This window comes from Scyliorhinus canicula, chromosome 9, assembly GCF_902713615.1.
Source record: "Scyliorhinus canicula chromosome 9, sScyCan1.1, whole genome shotgun sequence".
In the NCBI taxonomy this organism is placed as follows: domain Eukaryota; kingdom Metazoa; phylum Chordata; class Chondrichthyes; order Carcharhiniformes; family Scyliorhinidae; genus Scyliorhinus; species Scyliorhinus canicula.
Window position 1 is genome coordinate 121,274,833 of NC_052154.1, and position 18,836 is coordinate 121,293,668.

Here is an 18,836-nt window from a genome sequence, read left to right on the forward strand (position 1 = left end):
TCTCTCTGAATCGGGGTTGAGCCCCCAGTTTGATGGTAATGGTAGGGTGGAGGACATGTCGAGCCATTAGGTTACAGATTGTGGTTGTATGCTGCTGCTGGTGGCCCACAGGGCCTCATGGATGGATTTGAGTTTCTAGTTCTGTTCAAAAAATGTTTTTTTTATTTTAAATTTTTTTTCCAATTAAGGGGCAATCTAGAGTGGTCAATTCACCTACCCTACACATCTTTAGGTTGTGGGGGTGAGACCCACATAAATACGGGGAGAATGTGCAAACTCCACACGGACAGTGACCCGGGGCCGGGATTGAACCCGGCGCCGTGAGGCAGCAGTGCTAACCACTGCGCCATGCTGCCCAGTTCTGTTCAAAATATATGCCATTTAGCAGTGTTAGTATCATACAACACGATGGAGACTATCCTCAATGTGAAGCTTGGACTTTTGTCTCCACAAGGTCTATACAGTGGTCTCTTGTACTAATACTGTCATGGGCAGATGTATCTGTGACATGTAGATTGGTGAGGGCAAGGTCATGTAGATTTTTCCCTCTTGCTGGTTTCCGAACCACCTGCCAAAGATCCAGTCTGGCAGCAATGGCATTTAGGATTTACCCAGTTTGATCAGTGGTGGTGCTACTGAGCCACTCTTGGTGTTAGACATTGAAGTTTCCTAACCTGAGTATATTCTATGCCCTTGCTACCCTCAGTGCTTCCTCCAAGTGGTGTTCAACATGGGTGGCATGGTGAAGCAGTGGTTGCCTCACAGCGCCAGGGACCCAGGTTCAATTTTATATTGGGTGACTGAGTGTCGTTTGCATTTTCTCCCATGTCTGCCTGGGTTTCCTCCGGGTGCCCCGGGTTCTTCCTACAGTCCAAAGAAGTGCAGGTTACGTGGATTGGCCATGCAAAATTGCCCCTAAGTATCCAAAGATGCGCGGGTTAGGTGGGGTTATGGGGAGAAGGTGGGGGAACGGGCCTAGGTAGGGTGCTCTTTCAGATAGCTGGTGCAGACTCGATGGGCCGAATGGCCTGTTTCTGCACTGTAGGAATTCTAATTCTATAGAGTACTGATCCACAAACTGAGGTGGGATGGTAAGTGGTAACCAGCAGATGGTTTCCTTGCATGTTTGATCTGATGCTGTGAGACTTCATGGGGTCCAGAGTCGATGTCAAGGACTCCCGGGGCAACTTCCTCCCAACTGTATAACACTGCGCTGCCACCTCTGCTGCGTCTGTCCTGTCCTACTGGAAATTGTAAGGTATGACTATGACTATGTTACGCTGCTGCTTGATGAGACTTGTGGGATCACTCTCCCAATTTTGACACAAGCTCCCAGAAGTTAGTAAGGAGGACTTTGCACAGCTGACAGAAGTGAGTTTAACGTTGTTGTTTCTGGTGTCTAGGTTGATGCCGTGTGGTTCGTTCGATTTCAATCCTTTTAAACTTGATAGCAGCTTGAGTGGCTTGCTAGACCATTTCAGAGGGCAGTTAAGAGTCTTTGCTGTGGGCTGCAGTAGGTCATACTGGGTAAGGACATCAGTGAACCAGATGGGTTTTTGTTTAAAAGGACAATCGCCAATGGCTTTGTGGTCACCATTGAACACGCTTTTAATTGCAGATTTATTCATTGAATTGAATTCCAGCAGCTGCTGTGGTGGGATTTGAACCTCTGTTGCTTTAGCTTGGCCCTCTGGATTAATCATCCAGTGATATATCACTACACCATCACTTCTCAATACATCAAAATAGCGGAATTTTTCTTCCTTCAAGTAAGCATTTTATCACTTAAAATGGCCTCTCCTTGCTTGCCATGACTACACACATCAAAAGTTAATCATGGAAAAGAGAAGCAGCTGGGTTTTTTTCTTAAATATATTGTGTAAGTGGTATACTGTTCATACTTTTGCTAAGCTTCGTCTCTCTTGATATTAACTGGATGACAAAAAAAATTAAAGTTTACCACCCTGCTGCTCAGCTCACCCAAATACACAGAAGAATCCACTTGATTTGCATATGTATATGTTTAATAGAAAAGGAGATTTAGAGATAAAGTTGGCTTTTGAATTTATTGTGTTGCTTTAAACTGAAAAGAAAAACGGCAATTGAAAATATTATGAAAATCCACTGGAGCATGACATTCCGAATCCTGCCCAAAGCCCCTACAATAGATTCAATGTGATTCAAAGCAACAACCCCATTAGCTTACTGAATTGTGTCGGGAATGCTGTATCTGGATAAGCCACACGATAATAATGAGGCAGAGCACTTGTCAGAAGCTATTGCTCTTCTTAAAGTTAATTCACCCCTTTCCCTCAAAAGTTGCCATTGCTTAATTATTCACAAAAAACTAGAACTAAACTAAATTCCGGACTAAGCTTTATTGCTGCCTGTGAAATTTATTCAGGGGCTGTCAAGCCACGGTGTGACGTGTAGATTTTATGCAGCGGGAGGGAGAGTGACTACATTGCTACCAGGTGTACATCAATGCACGATATAATCTACTGTGACATGAAGGAGTAATTCCCCTGAATGATGTGGAAATACTCAAAAGCATTTGCGGCACACAAACTGGAATGCATTGGCAGCAAGCTAATTTTAGACCATGCCATAATGCTGTCAAACAAGTTTATTCTGACTGATGGCTCACACATTTCTAGTGAAAAATGTAAAAGAATGCTACAAAATAAAAGAATTTCAGCAAATCAAGTGCAGAAGTCCCACTGGAGCAGGACTGCGTCAACCAGGAAATTAATAATAAAATCAGGAGTGGAGGGAGTTGACAGGGTGAATTTAATTCATTATAGTATTTTATTATCAAATCTTTGCCACTTGCTTTTTTAACATCATACACAAGGCAATAAGAGGAACAAAACTGCTTGAGATTTTATGGGGAATTAAATCTTCTGTCCTTGCCCGTCTGACCTATAGGACTCCAGACCCACGGCGATGTGGCTGGCTCTGAACAGCCCTCTGAAAAGGCCAAGAAAGGCATTTGGTCGTCAGCACCATCTTTTAAAAATATATATTTTTATTAGCATTTCCATTTTATACAGTTGCATTTCGTGTTTGACATATACATACATGGGATTGTTTTATATCTATATTTACCTTGTCTTGGTGCACTACCCTTCTCCCCTCCCCCCCCTTCTTTCTTTTGTGCTGTGTCTGCCTTGTGGGGTAGGGGGGGGGGTGGTCCTCCGCCCCCCTCCCTCTGTGTTGTTCCCCTCATTTCCTTCCTCCCTCTTCTCCCACAGGGTTGTGTATTCCTGTCAGTCTTCTACTAATTTTTATTTTCTTTCTTTCCAGGTCTGCCAGCTAGTCTGCAGCCGTGGGTGGTGCTGATCGCCAGCCGAGCAGGATTCTCCGGCATGCGATTAGGGAAGCGATAGCTAGGGCGTCCTCTTCCCTATTTGTAACTCTGGATGCTTGGATACCATAAAGATTGCCACTTTTAGGCACGGCTCCACCCTCACTCCCACAACCTTGGACATTGCCTCGGGCAAGGCTGTCCAGAACCCAACAAGTTTGGGATAGGCCCAAAGTATGTGGGTGTGGTTGGACGGGCCCCTCTGGCACCGTTCACATTTATCCTCCACCTCCAGGAAGAACCTGTTCATTCGGGTTCTGATTAGATGTGCTCTGTGCACCACTTTGAGCTGCATGAGGCTGAGCCTTGCAAGGGAGGAGGTGGAGTTTGCCCTGCTCAGTGTTTTGCTCCAGTGTCCCCAACCCACTTCTGTCCCCAGTTCATCACTCCATTTCTGTCTGGTCTCGTCCAATGGCGTTTGTGTCCTGTCCAGTAGTTGTCCATACATTTTCCCAGTTTCCCCCCTCCTTACTGTCTGTATTCACCAGGTCCTTCAGTAGTGTGGTCTCCAGGGCCCCGGGGTATCCTACTGTCTCTTTGCTGAGAAAGTGCTTTATTTGTAGGTGTCTAAGTTAGAACATAGAACATAGAACAGTACAGCACAGAACAGGCCCTTCGGCCCTCAATGTTGTGCCGAACCATGATCACCCTACTCAAACCCACGTATCCACCCTATACCCGTAACCCAACAACCCCCCCTTAACCTTACTTTTATTAGGACACTACGGGCAATTTAGCATGGCCAATTCACCTAACCCGCACATCTTTGGACTGTGGGAGGAAACCGGAGCACCCGGAGGAAACCCACGCACACAGGGGGAGGACGTGCAGACTCCACACAGACAGTGACCCAGCCGGGAATCGAACCTGGGACCCTGGAGCTGTGAAGCATTTATGCTAACCACTATGCTACCCTGCTGCCCTTGTCCTGTCGGTAGTTCCAAATCCTCCATCAGTTTGTTCAGTGTCGCTAGTCTGTTTCCTATATAGAAGTCCTTGACTATCAGCATTTCCCCGTCCTGTCTCCATTTCTTGCAAGTGGGTCTTGCATGGCTGGTGGAAACTTGTGGTTTCCACAGATAGGGGCCATGGAGGATATCTTGGTCAAACCAAAATGTTGCCTCATTTGAATCCACGTTTTTAGTGTGACGGCCATCACTGGGCTAGATGTGTATTGCACAGAATTTAGTGCAGAAGGAGGACATTTGGCCCATCGGGTCTGCACCGGCCCTTGGAAAGAGTGCCCCACCCAAGCCCACATCTCCACCACATCCCATCCCCACACCTCCACCCTATCCCCGAAGCCCCATCTAACCTGTTTTGGACGCTAAGGGCAATTTAGGCATGAATGGTACTTCTGTCCCACCCAGCCCTTCCTTACCAGCAGTTGGTCCTTCTCCCTCAGGTGTGTCTCTTGTAGGTAGACTATGTCAGTCTTCTCATGTGGGCGAAGACTCTGAATCTTTTCACTGGACCGTTAAGTCTCCTTGCATTCCAGTTGACTATCCTGATAGGGGTTTCTGTCCCTCCGTTCATGCAGGATCAACCATACTTACCTGTTGTACACGCCCCTGCACTCTGGGATTTCCAGAGGGCTCCAAAGTGGCTGCTTGCGGCGCCATCTTGATTCCTCAGCCTGCTTCCTGCCTGCCGAAGTCAAAGCCAATCTTGCTGCCAAGCCTTCTCCCCTATTCTGTCCCTCGACTGTTCTGTGTCCCCCCCCCCCCCCCAGTCCACCCCCTCCCTTCTGCTGTCCCCCCCCCCCCCCCACTCCCCGCCTTGTCCAGACTCCCACTCCCCTGAGAGGTGCACTTCGGCCCCACAAGCCCTCCCTTCTAGTACGGTGGCTCTCCTCCCAGGGCTGTTTTAGCCCTATATCGGTGTCATCTGACTACCAACATTCCCTTCACCGCCCCTCACCTGCTTTCCCTGTCCTTGCTTCCTTCTCTCTGTATTACGGGCAGCACGGTAGCATGATGGTTAGCACAATTGCTTCACAGCTCCAGGGTCCCAGGTTGGATTCCCAGCTTGGTTCACTGTCTGTGCGGAGTCTGCACATTCTCCCCGTGTGTGCGTGGGTTTCCTCCGGGTGCTTAGGTTTTCTCCCACAGTCCAAAGATGTGCAGGTTAGGTGGATTGGTTATGTTAAAATTGCCCTTACTGTCCAAAATTGCCCTTAGTGTTGGGTCGGGTTACTGGGTTATGGGGATAGGGTGGAGGTGTGGGATTGGGTGGGGTGCTCTTTCAAAGAACCGGTGCAGACTCGATGGCCCGAATGTCCTCCTTCTGCACTGTAAGTTCTATGATTCTATTCATACTCTTTGCTCATAACGAGGCAGTACAGACCTGCGCAAACACATAGTCCAGACAGTAGTCTCTGGTTTCAGCTTTTCTTTCCCGCTACAATCCTTCCCTGGCACATCTTCACCGCTGCCGAGCTTGGTCTCTTTCCAGGTCGCTGCCCCTCACAAATCCGTTCGCCGCCGCCGGGGTGTTAAAATAATGTTCCTTCTCGAGGTACGTGACCCAGAGTCTGGCTGGGAACAACATGCCGAATCGCACCCTACTTTTATAGAGTGCTTATTTTGCTCTGTTCAACTCAACCCTTTTCTTCGCAAGGTCTACTTCAATGTCCTGGTAGAACCGGATTCTGTGCCCTTCCCATGAGTTCAATTTCGTCTGCTGGGCCCACCTCAGGTTCCTTTACCGGTCTTGGTACCAGTGCAGCTTTGCGATGATGATTCTCGGCTCCTTCGCTGCTTTGGGCTTCAGTCGGAGCGACCTGTGTGCCCTTCAAGTTCTGGGGGGGACTGGGGAAGCTGTCCCTCCTGACTAAGTTACCGAGCATTTGGGCAATATAGTCTGTTGGGTCTCTGCCCTCGATGCCTTCCGGCAAGCCCACAATCTGAATATTCTGTCGCCAAGACCTATTCTCCTGGTCCTCGACCTTCCGCTTCGAATTCCCCTGGGCCGCTACCAACCTTTTCACTTCTGCCTTCAGAGCCACAATCCTGTCATTGTGGTCCGTCGAAGCTTTTTCAAGGTCCAGGATTGTTTTCTCCTGCGCCTCCACTTTCTTTCCCAGGCTGTCAATCGTATGCTGAAGGGAGGCCATCGCCTCCGTCACTACATCCTTCACCACCACCTGGAACTCCGTTTTTATTGCCTCTTTCATGGCGGCCAGCTTTTCAGGAAGCTCCTCCACCCATCCTCTGGTGGGGAGGTTGTCATTTGCGTCGGTGCCAGTGCTTGGGTCGCCGGTCTCCCCGCCTTTGGGCAGCTGGGGTTTCCACTTCACTTCATGGGTCCGTCAGTTCGTCCACCTGTTGGTCGTGTCCTTTTCCACCAGTTCTGGCCTCTCGTCGGCCCTTAGAGCTACCGTTCGCCAGCATCCTCTTTACCACAGTTAATCTTTACCTTGGGTTGTTTTTGTTGGCTTTTTGGACCTAAAATCTCTGAAATTAACTCTTTTGGTTCTAGTTGGGAGGAGAGCCACCTGATGTGCGTCCACTCAGAACATCACCGTCACCAGAAGTCTCCCCCACCTTCTTAAGGGCCAGCCACATCCCATGAATCAATAAATACAATTATTGTTAGGCCTGTTGGAAGACTTTAAGTCGTGCCAACACAGAACACTGGTTTCTCAATAGGTTCAGCTTCCTCACAGTACAAAATAGAAACAGACAACTAACAAATCTGCCTCTCTATGTTTGTGTCGAGATACCATTAATAGTCACTTTCCACTGATCAAAGCACGCATTTATAGGATCGAGTCGTTCATCGGGCAGCATGGTGGCATAGTGGTTAGCACTGCTGCCTCACGGCGCCGCGGACCCAGGTCCTATCCCAGCCACGGGTCACTGTGTGTGGAGTTTGCACATTCCACCCGTGTCCGTGTGAGTCTCACCCACAATCCAAAGATGTGCAGGGTAGGTGGATTGGCCACGCTAAGTTGCCCCTTAATTGGAATTCTTTCAAATAAAGAATCGAGTCAACATTTTCCCATGGAACAAAAGGGCTTTCACTCAACCCAGATAATTACCCAAAAGTGTAACATAGATTTTAAAATATTAGTTACCACAATTGCCCCATTATGGGTAAATTATACAGTTATATTCCTTCCACCAAACTGTAATACTTTACAATTGGAGGCGTGAGGGGGGGAACTAAATAGCAATATTCAATTTTTTCTTCATTATGAACTTAATAAAAAGCACTCACCCCTCAACAGTGCGAAGAGTGACTTTTTTTCTTTTAAAAAGATAGTTTTGTGTGACATTGTGATAGTTTTGTGTGACATTGAGAGTGTGTTGAATACGCTAGAGTCAAATGCTTACATACGTATTTAATGATCAGCAAGCAAATTGGAAATCAGTAGTTTTGTTCTTTTATTTTCCATTCTATTACAGATTTTTGCAACAAAAAAGTGTCAAGTGATCAACAATAGAAATGGGCAATTAAGATTGAATACCATAAATGATTACTGTTCCAGTAGTCCATCATTCTAATCTTCCTTTTACAGAACTGTGCCCAAATGATGTGCCAAATAAGTTACTGAAAAAAATCAGGACAATCATTTACATTGCAGAGTACTCTTTTCACTGCTGCCATTGTTTTGAAACAGCTGCTGACAGTAAATGGATGAAGATTAATTTCTGCACTTCAGTAGCGTCTATTGCTACACAATCTGTAGGACCCACTGCAAGGCTACCATTGCGTAGCTTTAATAATTGTTAAGTCATTTCCATTCCTGATCGTCCAACACTTGTATTTTTTGCTTTGCTCCATAAATTATTTTTATTGTGGAAGAAAACTTCCTGAAATAAATACACATACTTAGGCCATCTAAATTAACAGACCATTTCAATTTTTATTTTTTAACCTCCTTTTTGGCACCGCGTTGGCTAGCTAATTGTTCAATTTTCTTTCCTAGTTTTCTCTGTAGATGCGCCTTCTTCACTGGATCTAATGAGTGGTCCTTACTGCCACTGCCTGCATAGAGAATACCTTCTCTGCTGATGAGTTTTCGGGCATGAGCTTTGGCACTCCCACCACATCCATGAACCTAGAAGAGGGACAAAGGCACAAGTATCTTGCAGTATTATGATAAAAAAGGTGAAAGCTGCTGAATAAATCAAGAACGAATAGCAGATGGACTCAGACAAAACAGGTGGCATCCCACTGAAGTCTGCGGCATTTTAAATGCAAGGCAAATTAATGGCATGATCGAGGCCAGGTTCAAAGCTTGTGTGAAAGGGAGTTGGGGAGGGAGTGAGATAAATTACATTAAATGGTACTGGTGTGGTAATTCCAAGCTTGGATTTTAAAAGGCTGTAGATTTTTAGGACAGAAGAGAGAGGGCAACAAAGGGTTCCTGTCCCTCCAGCATATTAAACATCCACTCCCTTGACCATTGCGCACTCAGGTTACATTGTGTATCTTCTACAGCAGGCATTATCAAACTCGGGGGCGCGACCCGCAGGAGGGTCGCGGACGGGTGTCGGGAGGGTCGCGGAGCCATCCGTTGCGGCGCTCCTGATCGTGCAAATCTGTGCGCAACAGCAAGCGGCCTACAAAATGGCCCCGAACACGTAAAAGAAATGCGGCCACACTGCGCATGTGTTCCGAAGATTGGACACGCATGCGCAGTGCGGCCGCGTTTTTTTTATATGGTCGCAGCTTTTGGTAGTTTAGGGTGGGTGTTTATTAATTTTGTTCATTTATTTTATTCATTTAATTTTTTTCCCATTTATTTTATTCATTAAAAACATTTTTTTTTACAAGTTCGGGGGGGGGGGGGGGGGGGGGGGGGGGGGGGTTTCAGCTTATTCAATTATTCTATTCATTTTATTTTTATTTTTTTCATTTATTTTATTCATTTTTTTTTACAAGTTCTGAGGGGTTTATTTGATAAAATTTTACAGGAACAAAATGCAGACCGTTGGACAGATGGAGACACCGGAAGGCTTCGCCTTCATCCATTCCATTGGAGGAGCGTGTACGAGGGCCAAAGGGACCCAAAACCATTTCTTCCATTTTTGTCAGCAGCAAACACTAAGAGAAAATGGTGGGTTGCGCAGGTCGGCCGGCGTGGGTCGCGAATGTCGGCCGGGTTGGGTCCTGAAGGTTGGCCAATTGGTAAAAATGGGTCCCCGGAAAAAAAGTCTGAAGAACACTGTTCTACAGGATTCACTGCAGTAACTCGGCAAGGCTTCTTCAACAGCGCATTCCAAACCCACACACTTTACATCTACAAAGAAAATGGCAGCAGGCACAGGGAAAAAAATCACCATTTCCAAATCACTTACCATCCAAACTTGAACAAGTGTCATAGTTTCTTCGTCATTGTGGGGTCAAAATCCTGGAGCTCCCTATCTAAGAGCACTGTGAGAGTATCTTCACCACACAGACTATACCCGTTCAAGAAGGGGATCGTCTCAAGGGTAATTCGGAATGGGTAATAAATGTTGGCCTTGCTAATGATACTGAAATGGCCAAAGTGATTAGAAAATTGAGATCCCAAGTTACAAATACATTCCACAGGAGTCTTTATTTTACTAAAATGTACAATGAGTTCCAGCATCTAGATCCATCCAGTCCCTTCAGTATTTCTGTCAACTATTTCACGCTAAACATTGTTGGATTAACTGAATCAGCACTTGCTTTCACTATACACAGCTCTTACCTCTGGGATGTGATGGCTGAGGCAGTAGTATTTGTTACAGTGAATGCAGTGCTGCCCCACAGTGACAATACTTCCTTTGCACTTTAAAAAGGCACACACACTGTTCGCCTTTATTGACGCAGCAACAAGCGCATCAAAATCCTCTTCTGTACCGCTTGCAGAAGCTTCTTTAGTTGAGGCTTTCCCTGTTAAACAAGCAATTGGAGCAATGTTTCATCCCATCTTATCTCAACTAAAATGGCTCAAAATTCAATAACCGATGTATTGCAGGTCCATTACAAAGTTCCTACAATGTAGCACAAATGACTTTTCATACCACAGAGCTGGCCAACTAATAACAACGTTCCAAATGTGACCATTACAGTGCACTGTGGGAACTTTGCAATCATGCAATGCTCACCAATTTTAATTGCAACTGAAACAGCCCTTCGTACTTAACTCTATTTTAAAGATCAGCACAGTGTCACAAGGGCAACACGATGGCTAGCACTGTTGCTTCACAGCGCCAAGGACCCGGGTTCGATTTTCGGCTTGGGTGACTGTGTGCGGAGTCTGCACGTTCTCCCTGTGTCTGCGTGGGTTTTCTCCAGGCGCTCCGGTTTCCTCCAACAGTCCAAAGATGTGCAGGTTAGGTGGATTGGCCACGCTAAATTGCCCTATAGTGTCAAAAGGTTAATTGGGCTTCTGGGTTACGGGGCTGGGGTGGAGGTGTGGGCTTAGGTAGGATGGTCTTTTAGGGGATGGAGTAGACTTGATGGGCCGAATGGCCTCCTTCTGCAATGCAAATTCTTTAACTAACTCAAGAGACAGATTAGTGGAATGAAACAATTTACTTTTAATCATGATGCACTGTGCCAAGTAATTTTGTAGTTAAAAGTTCAATAATATGAGACTTCCGGTAGCGGTCATGTCCGGATAGGTCGCACACATGGCAGCTCCTGCCGAGATTGGACATTTGGGCCCTTTAACGGAGCTGTAGCGGCACTTCGGCGGTGATTCCCGGCGTGGCAAGAGACGCTGGAGAGGTTCCCCTCATCGCTGCATGGAGGGGACCAGGAGTGGGGTCGTGAAGAGAGCAATTGCGGGGAAGGGAGTGGAATGGGCGCGAGAAGACAAAATGGCAGCCGACGCGGACCAGGCAGCGTGGGCCTAGTGGTCGCAGGAGCAGCAGGAGTTCCTAAGAAGCTGCTTTGCAGAGCTGAAGACGGAGATGCTGGCCCCTATGATAGCCTCTATGGAAAGGATGGTGCAGACTCAAAAGATGCAGGAGAAGGCGATCAAATAGGTGGAGAAAAAGATATCTGACAACGAGGTTGAGATCCTGGGCCTGGCGGTCAGGGTGGAGGCACATGAGGCCCTGCACAAGAGATGGCAGGAGAGACTGGATGACCTCGAAAATAGGTCTAGGAGACAAAAGCTGTGAATTCTGGGCCTCCCTGAGGGTGCGGAGGGGGTGGACGCGAGTTTCATTTGTGACCACAATGCTGGGGACGCTGATGGGCATGGGGGCCTTCCCACGGCCTTTGGAACTGGACAGGGCGCACAGAGTCCTCGCAAGGAAGCCGAGGGCGAATGAACCGCCGAGGCCGATGGTGATAAGATTCCACCGCTTCACAGACAGCGTGTCTGGGAGCGTGTCTTGCGTTGGGCAAAGAAGGAGCAGAGCATTAAGTGGGAGAAATGTGAGATTCGTATATACCAGGACCTGCGAGCAGAATTGGCCAAGAGGCGTGTGGGATTCAACCGGGCTAAGGCGGTCCTGCACAGCAAAGGGGTGAAGTTTGGGCTGCTGCATCCGGCGAGGCTTTGGGTTACGCACCAGGACAGGCACCACTACTTTGATATGCCGGATGAGGCGTGGACATTTATTAAGCATGAAAAGCTGGACTCGAGCTAAAGGACAGCTGCATGTGGGTGTAACGCTCTGGTGGGGATGTGTAACCGGGTGTTGGCCTAATGTAAGATTGGTAGTAGAATTTAAGTTGTTCGTTTTTTTCAGGGGCGGGGTAACGCCCGGAGTGTGTTTCTTGTTTCTCGGGAAGAATTTGGATGGTTCTCTCTCTCTCTTACCCTTTGGGGGAGGGGAGGTTGGGGGCCCAAAGGAGGAGACAACAGTAAGATTGGAGATAGAGGCGGGAGCGGCCGGGCTCAGCATGGGTCAGTTGGCTTACGGAAGCGTAATGGGGGGAAATCAGTGCGAAGCGGGTGCTTGGCACGGGGGGGGGGGGGGGGGGGAAGAGGGGGGGGGGGGGATTTGGGATTGGGGGAATGGGCGCTGCTTTGCTGTCTGAAGGGGAGCCAACTGTTGGGGACGGATGGAGAGTCGGGTTGGGGGGCCTCCGATGGGAGGGTTTGAGCGAAGCGAGCGGGGGCGGGGGGGGAGGCGCGGGCACGTGGCTGGAATTCATGGATCAGATGGGGGGAGTGGACCCGTGGAGATGTCCGAGATTGGACATTTGGGCCCTTTAACGGAGCTGTAGCAGCACTTCGGCGGTGATTCCCGGCGTGGCAAGAGACGCTGGAGAGGTTCCCCTCATCGCTGCATGGAGGGGACCAGGAGTGGGGCCGTGAAGAGAGCAATTGCGGGGAAGGGAGTGGAACGGGCGCGAGAAGACAAAATGGCGGCTGGCGCGGACCAGGCAGCGTGGGCCTAGTGGTCGCGGGAGTGAAGGAGTTCTCCTTTTTTTCCCACGTTCACACAGTGTACTCTCGGATTGACTTTTTTGTGTTAAGCAGAGCGTTAATCCCAAGGGTAGAGGGGTTCGAGTATTCGGCCATTGCGGTCTCAGACCATGCCCCGCACTGGGTGGACTTGCGACTAGGGGCGGAGGGAGGGCAGAGCCCTCTCTGGAGACTGAATGTGGGACTGCTAGCGGATGAAGAGGTGTGTGGGCGGATAAGGAGGAGCATCCAAAACTATGTGACAACAAATGACACAGGGGAGGTAACAGCAGCAGCGGTTTGGGAGGCTATGAAGGCGATTATTAGAGGGGATTTAATTTCTATTAGGTCCCATAGAGAGAAGAGGGAGAGGGCAGAGAGGGAGAGGCTGCTGGGAGAGATACTCAGAGTAGACAGGAAGTACGGGGAGACCCCCGAGGAGGGGGCTGCTAAAGGAGCGCCTGAGACTGCAGGCGGAGTTCGATCTGCTGACCACTGGGAAGACGGAGGCACAGCTGAGGAAGGTGAAAGGGGCAGTCTACGAGTATGGGGAGAAAGCAAGTAGGATGCTGGCGCTCCAACGTCACAAGAAAGAGGCGGCCAGGGAGATCGGGGGAGTGAGGGATAAGGCAGGCAACACGGTCTTGGGACCAGGAAGGATCAACAAAGTCTTCAAGGAGTAAACTGCATGAGTAAGAGCCCCCGGTGGGAGGGGAAGGGATGAAGCAATTTATGGGCCAATTGAGGTTCCCAAGGGTGGACGAGGATCTGGTGGAGGGACTGGGGGCCCCTATTGAGTTGGAGGAGATAGTTAAGGGCCTGGATAGTATGCGGTCGAGCAAGGCCCTGGAACCGGACGGCTATCCTGTAGAATTCTACAAGAAATTCTCGGAACTGCTGTGCCCACTCCTGCTAAGAATCTTTAATGAGGCAAAGGAGAGAGGAACCCTCCCCCCGACGATGTTGCGGGCTTCGATCTCGCTCATCCTGAAGAGGGAGAAGGATCCGCTTTAATGTGGGTCCTACAGGCCGATATCGCTCTTGAACGTGGATGCCAAACTGCTGGCTAAAAGTTTGGCTACTAAAATAGAGGACTGTGTCCCGGGAGTGATTGAGGCAGGCAATTGAACACAAATGTAAGGAGGCTCCTAAACATTATCATGATCCCCTCAGGAGGAGGGGACGCAGAAGTAGTGGCTGCAATGGATGCAGAGAAAGCCTTTGACAGGGTGGAATGGGAATACCTGTGGGAAGCGTTAGGTAGGTTTGGATTTGGTGAGGGATTCATAGGGTGGGTCAAACTACTGTATCAGGCCCCCGTAGCAAGTGTGTCCACAAACCGGATGAAGGACGAGGCAGGGGTGTCCCCTATCCTCGCTACTATTTGCCCTGGCAATTGAGCCGTTGGCCATAGTGCTGAGGACTTCAAGGAACTGGAGGGGGCTGTTTCGGTGGGGGGGGAGAAGGCGCACCGGGTTTCCCTCTACACAGACGACCTGCTATTGTATATTTCAGACCAGCTAGAGGGGATCGTGGAGTTCATGCAGATCCTAAGGGACTTTGGGAGCTTCTCGGGGTACAAGTTGAACGCGGGGAAAAGTGAGCTATTTGTAATCCACGCTAGGGGCCAGGAGGAGAGACTGGGAGAGCTACCGCTCAAGATGGTGGAGAGGAGCTGTCGTTACTTAGGTGTACAGATGGCTAGGAACTGGGATACCCTACAGAGGCTCAATCTATCTCGGCTTGTACAGCAGATGGAGGGAGACTTTTAAAGGTGGGACATGCTCCCGCTTTCCCTGTCAGGAAGGGTGCAGACAGTGAAAATGACAGTCCTCCCCAGATTCCTGTTAGAACATAGAACATAGAACAGTACAGCACAGAACAGGCCCTTCGGCCCTCAATGTTGTGCCGAGCCATGATCACCCTACTCAAACCCACGTATCCACCCTATACACGTAACAACCCCCCCCCTTAACCTTACTTTTATTAGGACACTACGGGCAATTTAGCATGGCCAATCCACCTAACCCGCACATCTTTGGACTGTGGGAGGAAACCGGAGCACCCGGAGGAAACCCACGCACACAGGGGGAGGACGTGCAGACTCCACACAGACAGTGACCCAGCCGGGAATCGAACCTGGGACCCTGGAGCTGTGAAGCATTTATGCTAACCACGATGCTACCCTGCTGCCCCTGTTTTCCAGTGCCTTCCCATCTTCATCCCCAAATCCTTCTTCAAGTGGGTGAACAGGATTATCACGGGATTTGTGTGGGCAAACAAGACCTCGCGAGCTAAAAGACTGTTTCTGAAGCGCAGTCGGCGCGGGGGGGGGGGGGGGGGTTTGGCGCTACCAAACATCCGTAGCTACTACTGGGTGGCTAATGTGGCCGTGATTAGGAAATGGGTAATGGAGGAGGGGTCGGCGGGGGCGGCTAGAGGCGGCGTCATGCAAAGGCACCAGCCTTGGGGCACTGATAACGGCACCGCTGCCGATCTCACCGGCACGATACACCACAAGCCTGGTAGTGACCGCGGCACTGAGGGTCTGGGGTCAGTGGGGAAGGCACAGGAAGGAGGAGGGGGCCTCAGTTTGGACCCCGATATGGAATAATCATAGATCTGTGCCGGGCAAGATAGATGGAGGGTTTCAAAGCTGGCACAGGGCAGGCATTAAAAGGATGGGGGACCTGTTCATAGATGGGACTTTCCCTAGCTTGAAGGCACTGGAGGAGAAATTCAGCCTGCCCCCTGGAAATGCCTTCAGGTACCTCCAAGCCCGCAACTTTCTCAAAAAACAAGTGGGGCATTTCCGTTGCTACGCCCTCACAGGATACAGGTCAGGGTGGTGTCTGGCATCTGGGTAAGGGAGGGGAAGATGTCAGATATCTACCAAGAACTGCAGGAGGCAGAGGAAGCCCCAGTGGAGGAATTGAAGGGCAAGTGGGAGGAGGAGCTGGGTGAGGATCTAGATAAGGGCCTGTGGGCTGATGCCCTGGGCAGGGTGAATTCCTCCTCATCATGTGCCAGGCTCAGCTTAATTCAGTTTAAGGTGGTACATCGGGCACACATGACGACGGCGAGAAAGAGCAAGTTCTTTGGGGTTGAGGACAGCTGTGCGAGATGCTCATTGAGCCCAGCGAACCATGTCCATATGGTCTGGGCATGCCCGGCGCTTAAAGAATTCTGGCAGGGATTTGCGAGGGCTATGTCCAGGATCTTGGACACACGAGTGAAGCCGTGTCCAGAGAAGCGATCTTTGGGGTGTCAGAGGATCCAGGAGTGCAGGAAGCGAAAGAGGCCGAGGTGTTGGCCTTTGCCTCTATGGTAGCCCAGAGACGGATCTTGTTAATGTGGAGAGACGCGAAACCCTCGAGTGTGGAGACCTGGGTTAGTGACATGGCTGGGTTCCTCAGCCTGGAGCGAATAAAGGTTGCCTTGAGAGGGTCCTTGCTGGGGTCCTCCCGGTGGTGGCAACCGTTTCTTGACTTTCTAGGGGAGCGGTAAAATGTCAGCAGCAGCAGCATTCTGGGGGGGGGGGGGGGGGGGGCTCAGGTGGGGGAAATTTAATATATATTCTCTTTTTGTATAATGATAACAGCCATCTAGTTTTGTTAAATATTCTTCGTTTACTTTTCTGTTATTGGTTATGTAAAAATTCTGTTTGAAAAAAGCTTTCATAAAAACAAATGTGTAAAACAAAGTTCAATAAAGTTACGTTCTACAGTGATTTATTCTAACATACGCAGACATATTAAAATGATGATTGTCTCGGGCAGCACGGTGGCACAGTGGGTTAGCCCTGCTGCCTCACGCCGCCCGGGGTCCCAGGTTCAATCCCGGCTCTGGGCCACTGTCCGTGTGGAGTTTGCACATTCTCCCCGTGTTTCCGTGGGTTTCGCCCCCATGACCCAAAGATGTGCAGGTAGGTGGATTGAACACGCTAAATTGCCCCTTAATTGGAAAAAAATGAATTGGGTACAGTAAATTTATTTTTAAAAATAATGATTATTGTCTCAACAGTATTTTGTGAAATCTGCATTGGATAAATGTCAGTTTTTCATTCAATATTTGGAGGGGCCACTTTGGTAGCGCTTACTCAAGGTTTGTGAAGTAACATACAACCAACTCAATGATAAGAAGATAAAAATCCTTTCAGCTTTGTGTTGAAGTTTAAAACAGATGCAGCATTGAATCTTGAAATAAATAAATAAAATGCAAAGAGAAATGGTTTCCAAAAACCAGGTAAAGCTTTTGGGGAACCATTTAATTTCTCAAGAACAAAGTAATAATAACAATATTGTAAAATATCTCAAACTCTGTGCGGCACGTCCTCACTTAAAGTGGTGGTTACAATCTTGAAAATAGCGACTGCAATGAATCAAAGGTTCCCATGGGAACTAAGATTCTTTCGAACATCCCTCACTCCAAAAAGAAATGAAAGACAAGTTGAGATACTGATGCATACGGGTGCAGCACTGTGCAGTCCTAGTTGAAATAACTTACAAAATAAAAAATATCACTAAATATAAAATAAATACAATATACAAATTAATTTCTTAAAAGTAAAGATGGAAGACATGTCTGTTCTCACCTCGATAAGTACTTTTAGATTGAGCAGGTTCCATCCAGTGGAGGACTTGGTCAGTTCAGTTAGCAGCTACCTGCACTGACCAACGTTTGCCACTAGATAGAGACCAGGATAGAATGTGAGGACAAGAGCGCAGCCAGACGCAAGAGTCAGGGGCCAGTGAAGAACAGACCCCGAGGACTCATGGCAAGGGTGCGGGGGGGGGGGGGGGGGGAGGGGGCAGGAGGGAGTGCGAGACAATGGAGGGTGGGGGGGTGAAAGACAATGGGGTAAAGGAAATAGGGGAGTGAGAGGCATGGGGAGGAAAGGGGGAGGAGGGTGGGGGAAGAAGTAAGGGTCACGAGAGGTAAAGGGCGGAGCGAGAGATAAAGGGCAGAGAGGTAAGGGGGCAAGAGGTTGGGAAGGCAGGAAATAAGGGGGCAGGAGGCAAGATGAGCGCGAGGTAAGGGAGGGCGGGAGGTAAGGGAGGGCGAGAGGTAAGGGAGGGTGAGAGGCAAGATGAGCGAGAGGTAAGGGAGGGCGAGAGGGTAAGGGAGGGTGAGAGGTAAGGGGGATGAGAGGCAAGGGAGCGCGAGACGTAAGGGAGGGCGCTAGGTAAGGGAGGGCAAGAGGTAAGGGAAGATGAGAAGTAAGGGAGGATGAGAGGTAAGGGGGGCGAGAGGGTAAGGGGGGTTCAGAGGTAAGGGAGGGTGAGAAGTAAGGGGGGGGCGAGAGGTAAGGGGGGTTAAGAGGAAAGGGAGGATGAGAGGTAAGGGAGGGTGAGAAGTAAGGGGGACGAGAGGTAAGGGAGGGCGAAAGGTAAGCGAGGGCGGAAGGTAAGCGAGGGCGGGAAGGTAAGCTGGGGCAGGAGATAAGGGGGGGTGAGAGGCAGGGGGGATGAGAGGTAAGAGGAGTGAGAGGTAAGGGCAGGGCGAGAGATAAAGGGCAGAGAGGTAAGGGAGGACGAGAGGTTGGGAAGGCGGGAAATAAGGGGGCAGGAGGCAAGATGAGCGCGGGGTAACGGGTGGGCGAGAGGATGGGCTGGGCGAGAGGATGGGGTGAGCGAGAGGCAAAGAGGGGGTGAAAGCCAAGGAAGGGGCGAGAGGTAAGGGGGGACGAGAGATATGGGGGGCGAGAGGTAAGCGGGGTCGAGAGGTAAGGGGGGGGCGAGAGGTAAGGGAGGACGAGAGATAAGGGTGGGGCAAGAGGGAGCGGGGTGAGCGATAAGGGGGGTGAGAGATAAGGGGGCAGAGGTATGGGGGGCAGAGGTAAGGGAGCAGAGGTAAGGGAGCAGAGGTAAGGGAGCAGAGGTAAGGGGAGGCAGAGGTAAGGGGGCAGAGGTAAGGGGGCAGAGGTAAGGGGGCAGAGGTAAGGGGGGGCAGAGGTAAGGGGGGGCAGAGGTAAGGGGGGCAGAGGTAAGGGGGGGGCGAGGGGGGGGCCAGAGGTAAGGGGGGCCAGAGGTAAGGGGGGCCAGAGGTAAGGGGGCCAGAGGTAAGGGGGCCAGAGGTAAGGGGGGCCAGAGGTAAGGGGGGCCAGAGGTAAGGGGGCCAGAG

At 49.7% G+C, this 18,836-nt stretch overlaps 1 protein-coding gene across 1 annotated transcript in view; it reads right to left on the bottom strand.

The window, feature by feature from the left end:
• Positions 1-7,731: 7,731 nt before the first annotated feature.
• Positions 7,732-18,836, bottom strand: part of ighmbp2 (immunoglobulin mu DNA binding protein 2) — a 92,343-nt gene continuing 81,238 nt past the window's right edge. The window contains exons 15-16 of the mRNA XM_038807475.1: positions 10,053-10,237; positions 7,732-8,432 (exon numbers count right to left, since the gene is read on the bottom strand). Of these exons, the coding sequence (XP_038663403.1) occupies positions 8,238-8,432; positions 10,053-10,237 (380 nt within the window). The 3' untranslated portion in view covers positions 7,732-8,237. The remainder of the gene's footprint in view (positions 8,433-10,052; positions 10,238-18,836) is intronic.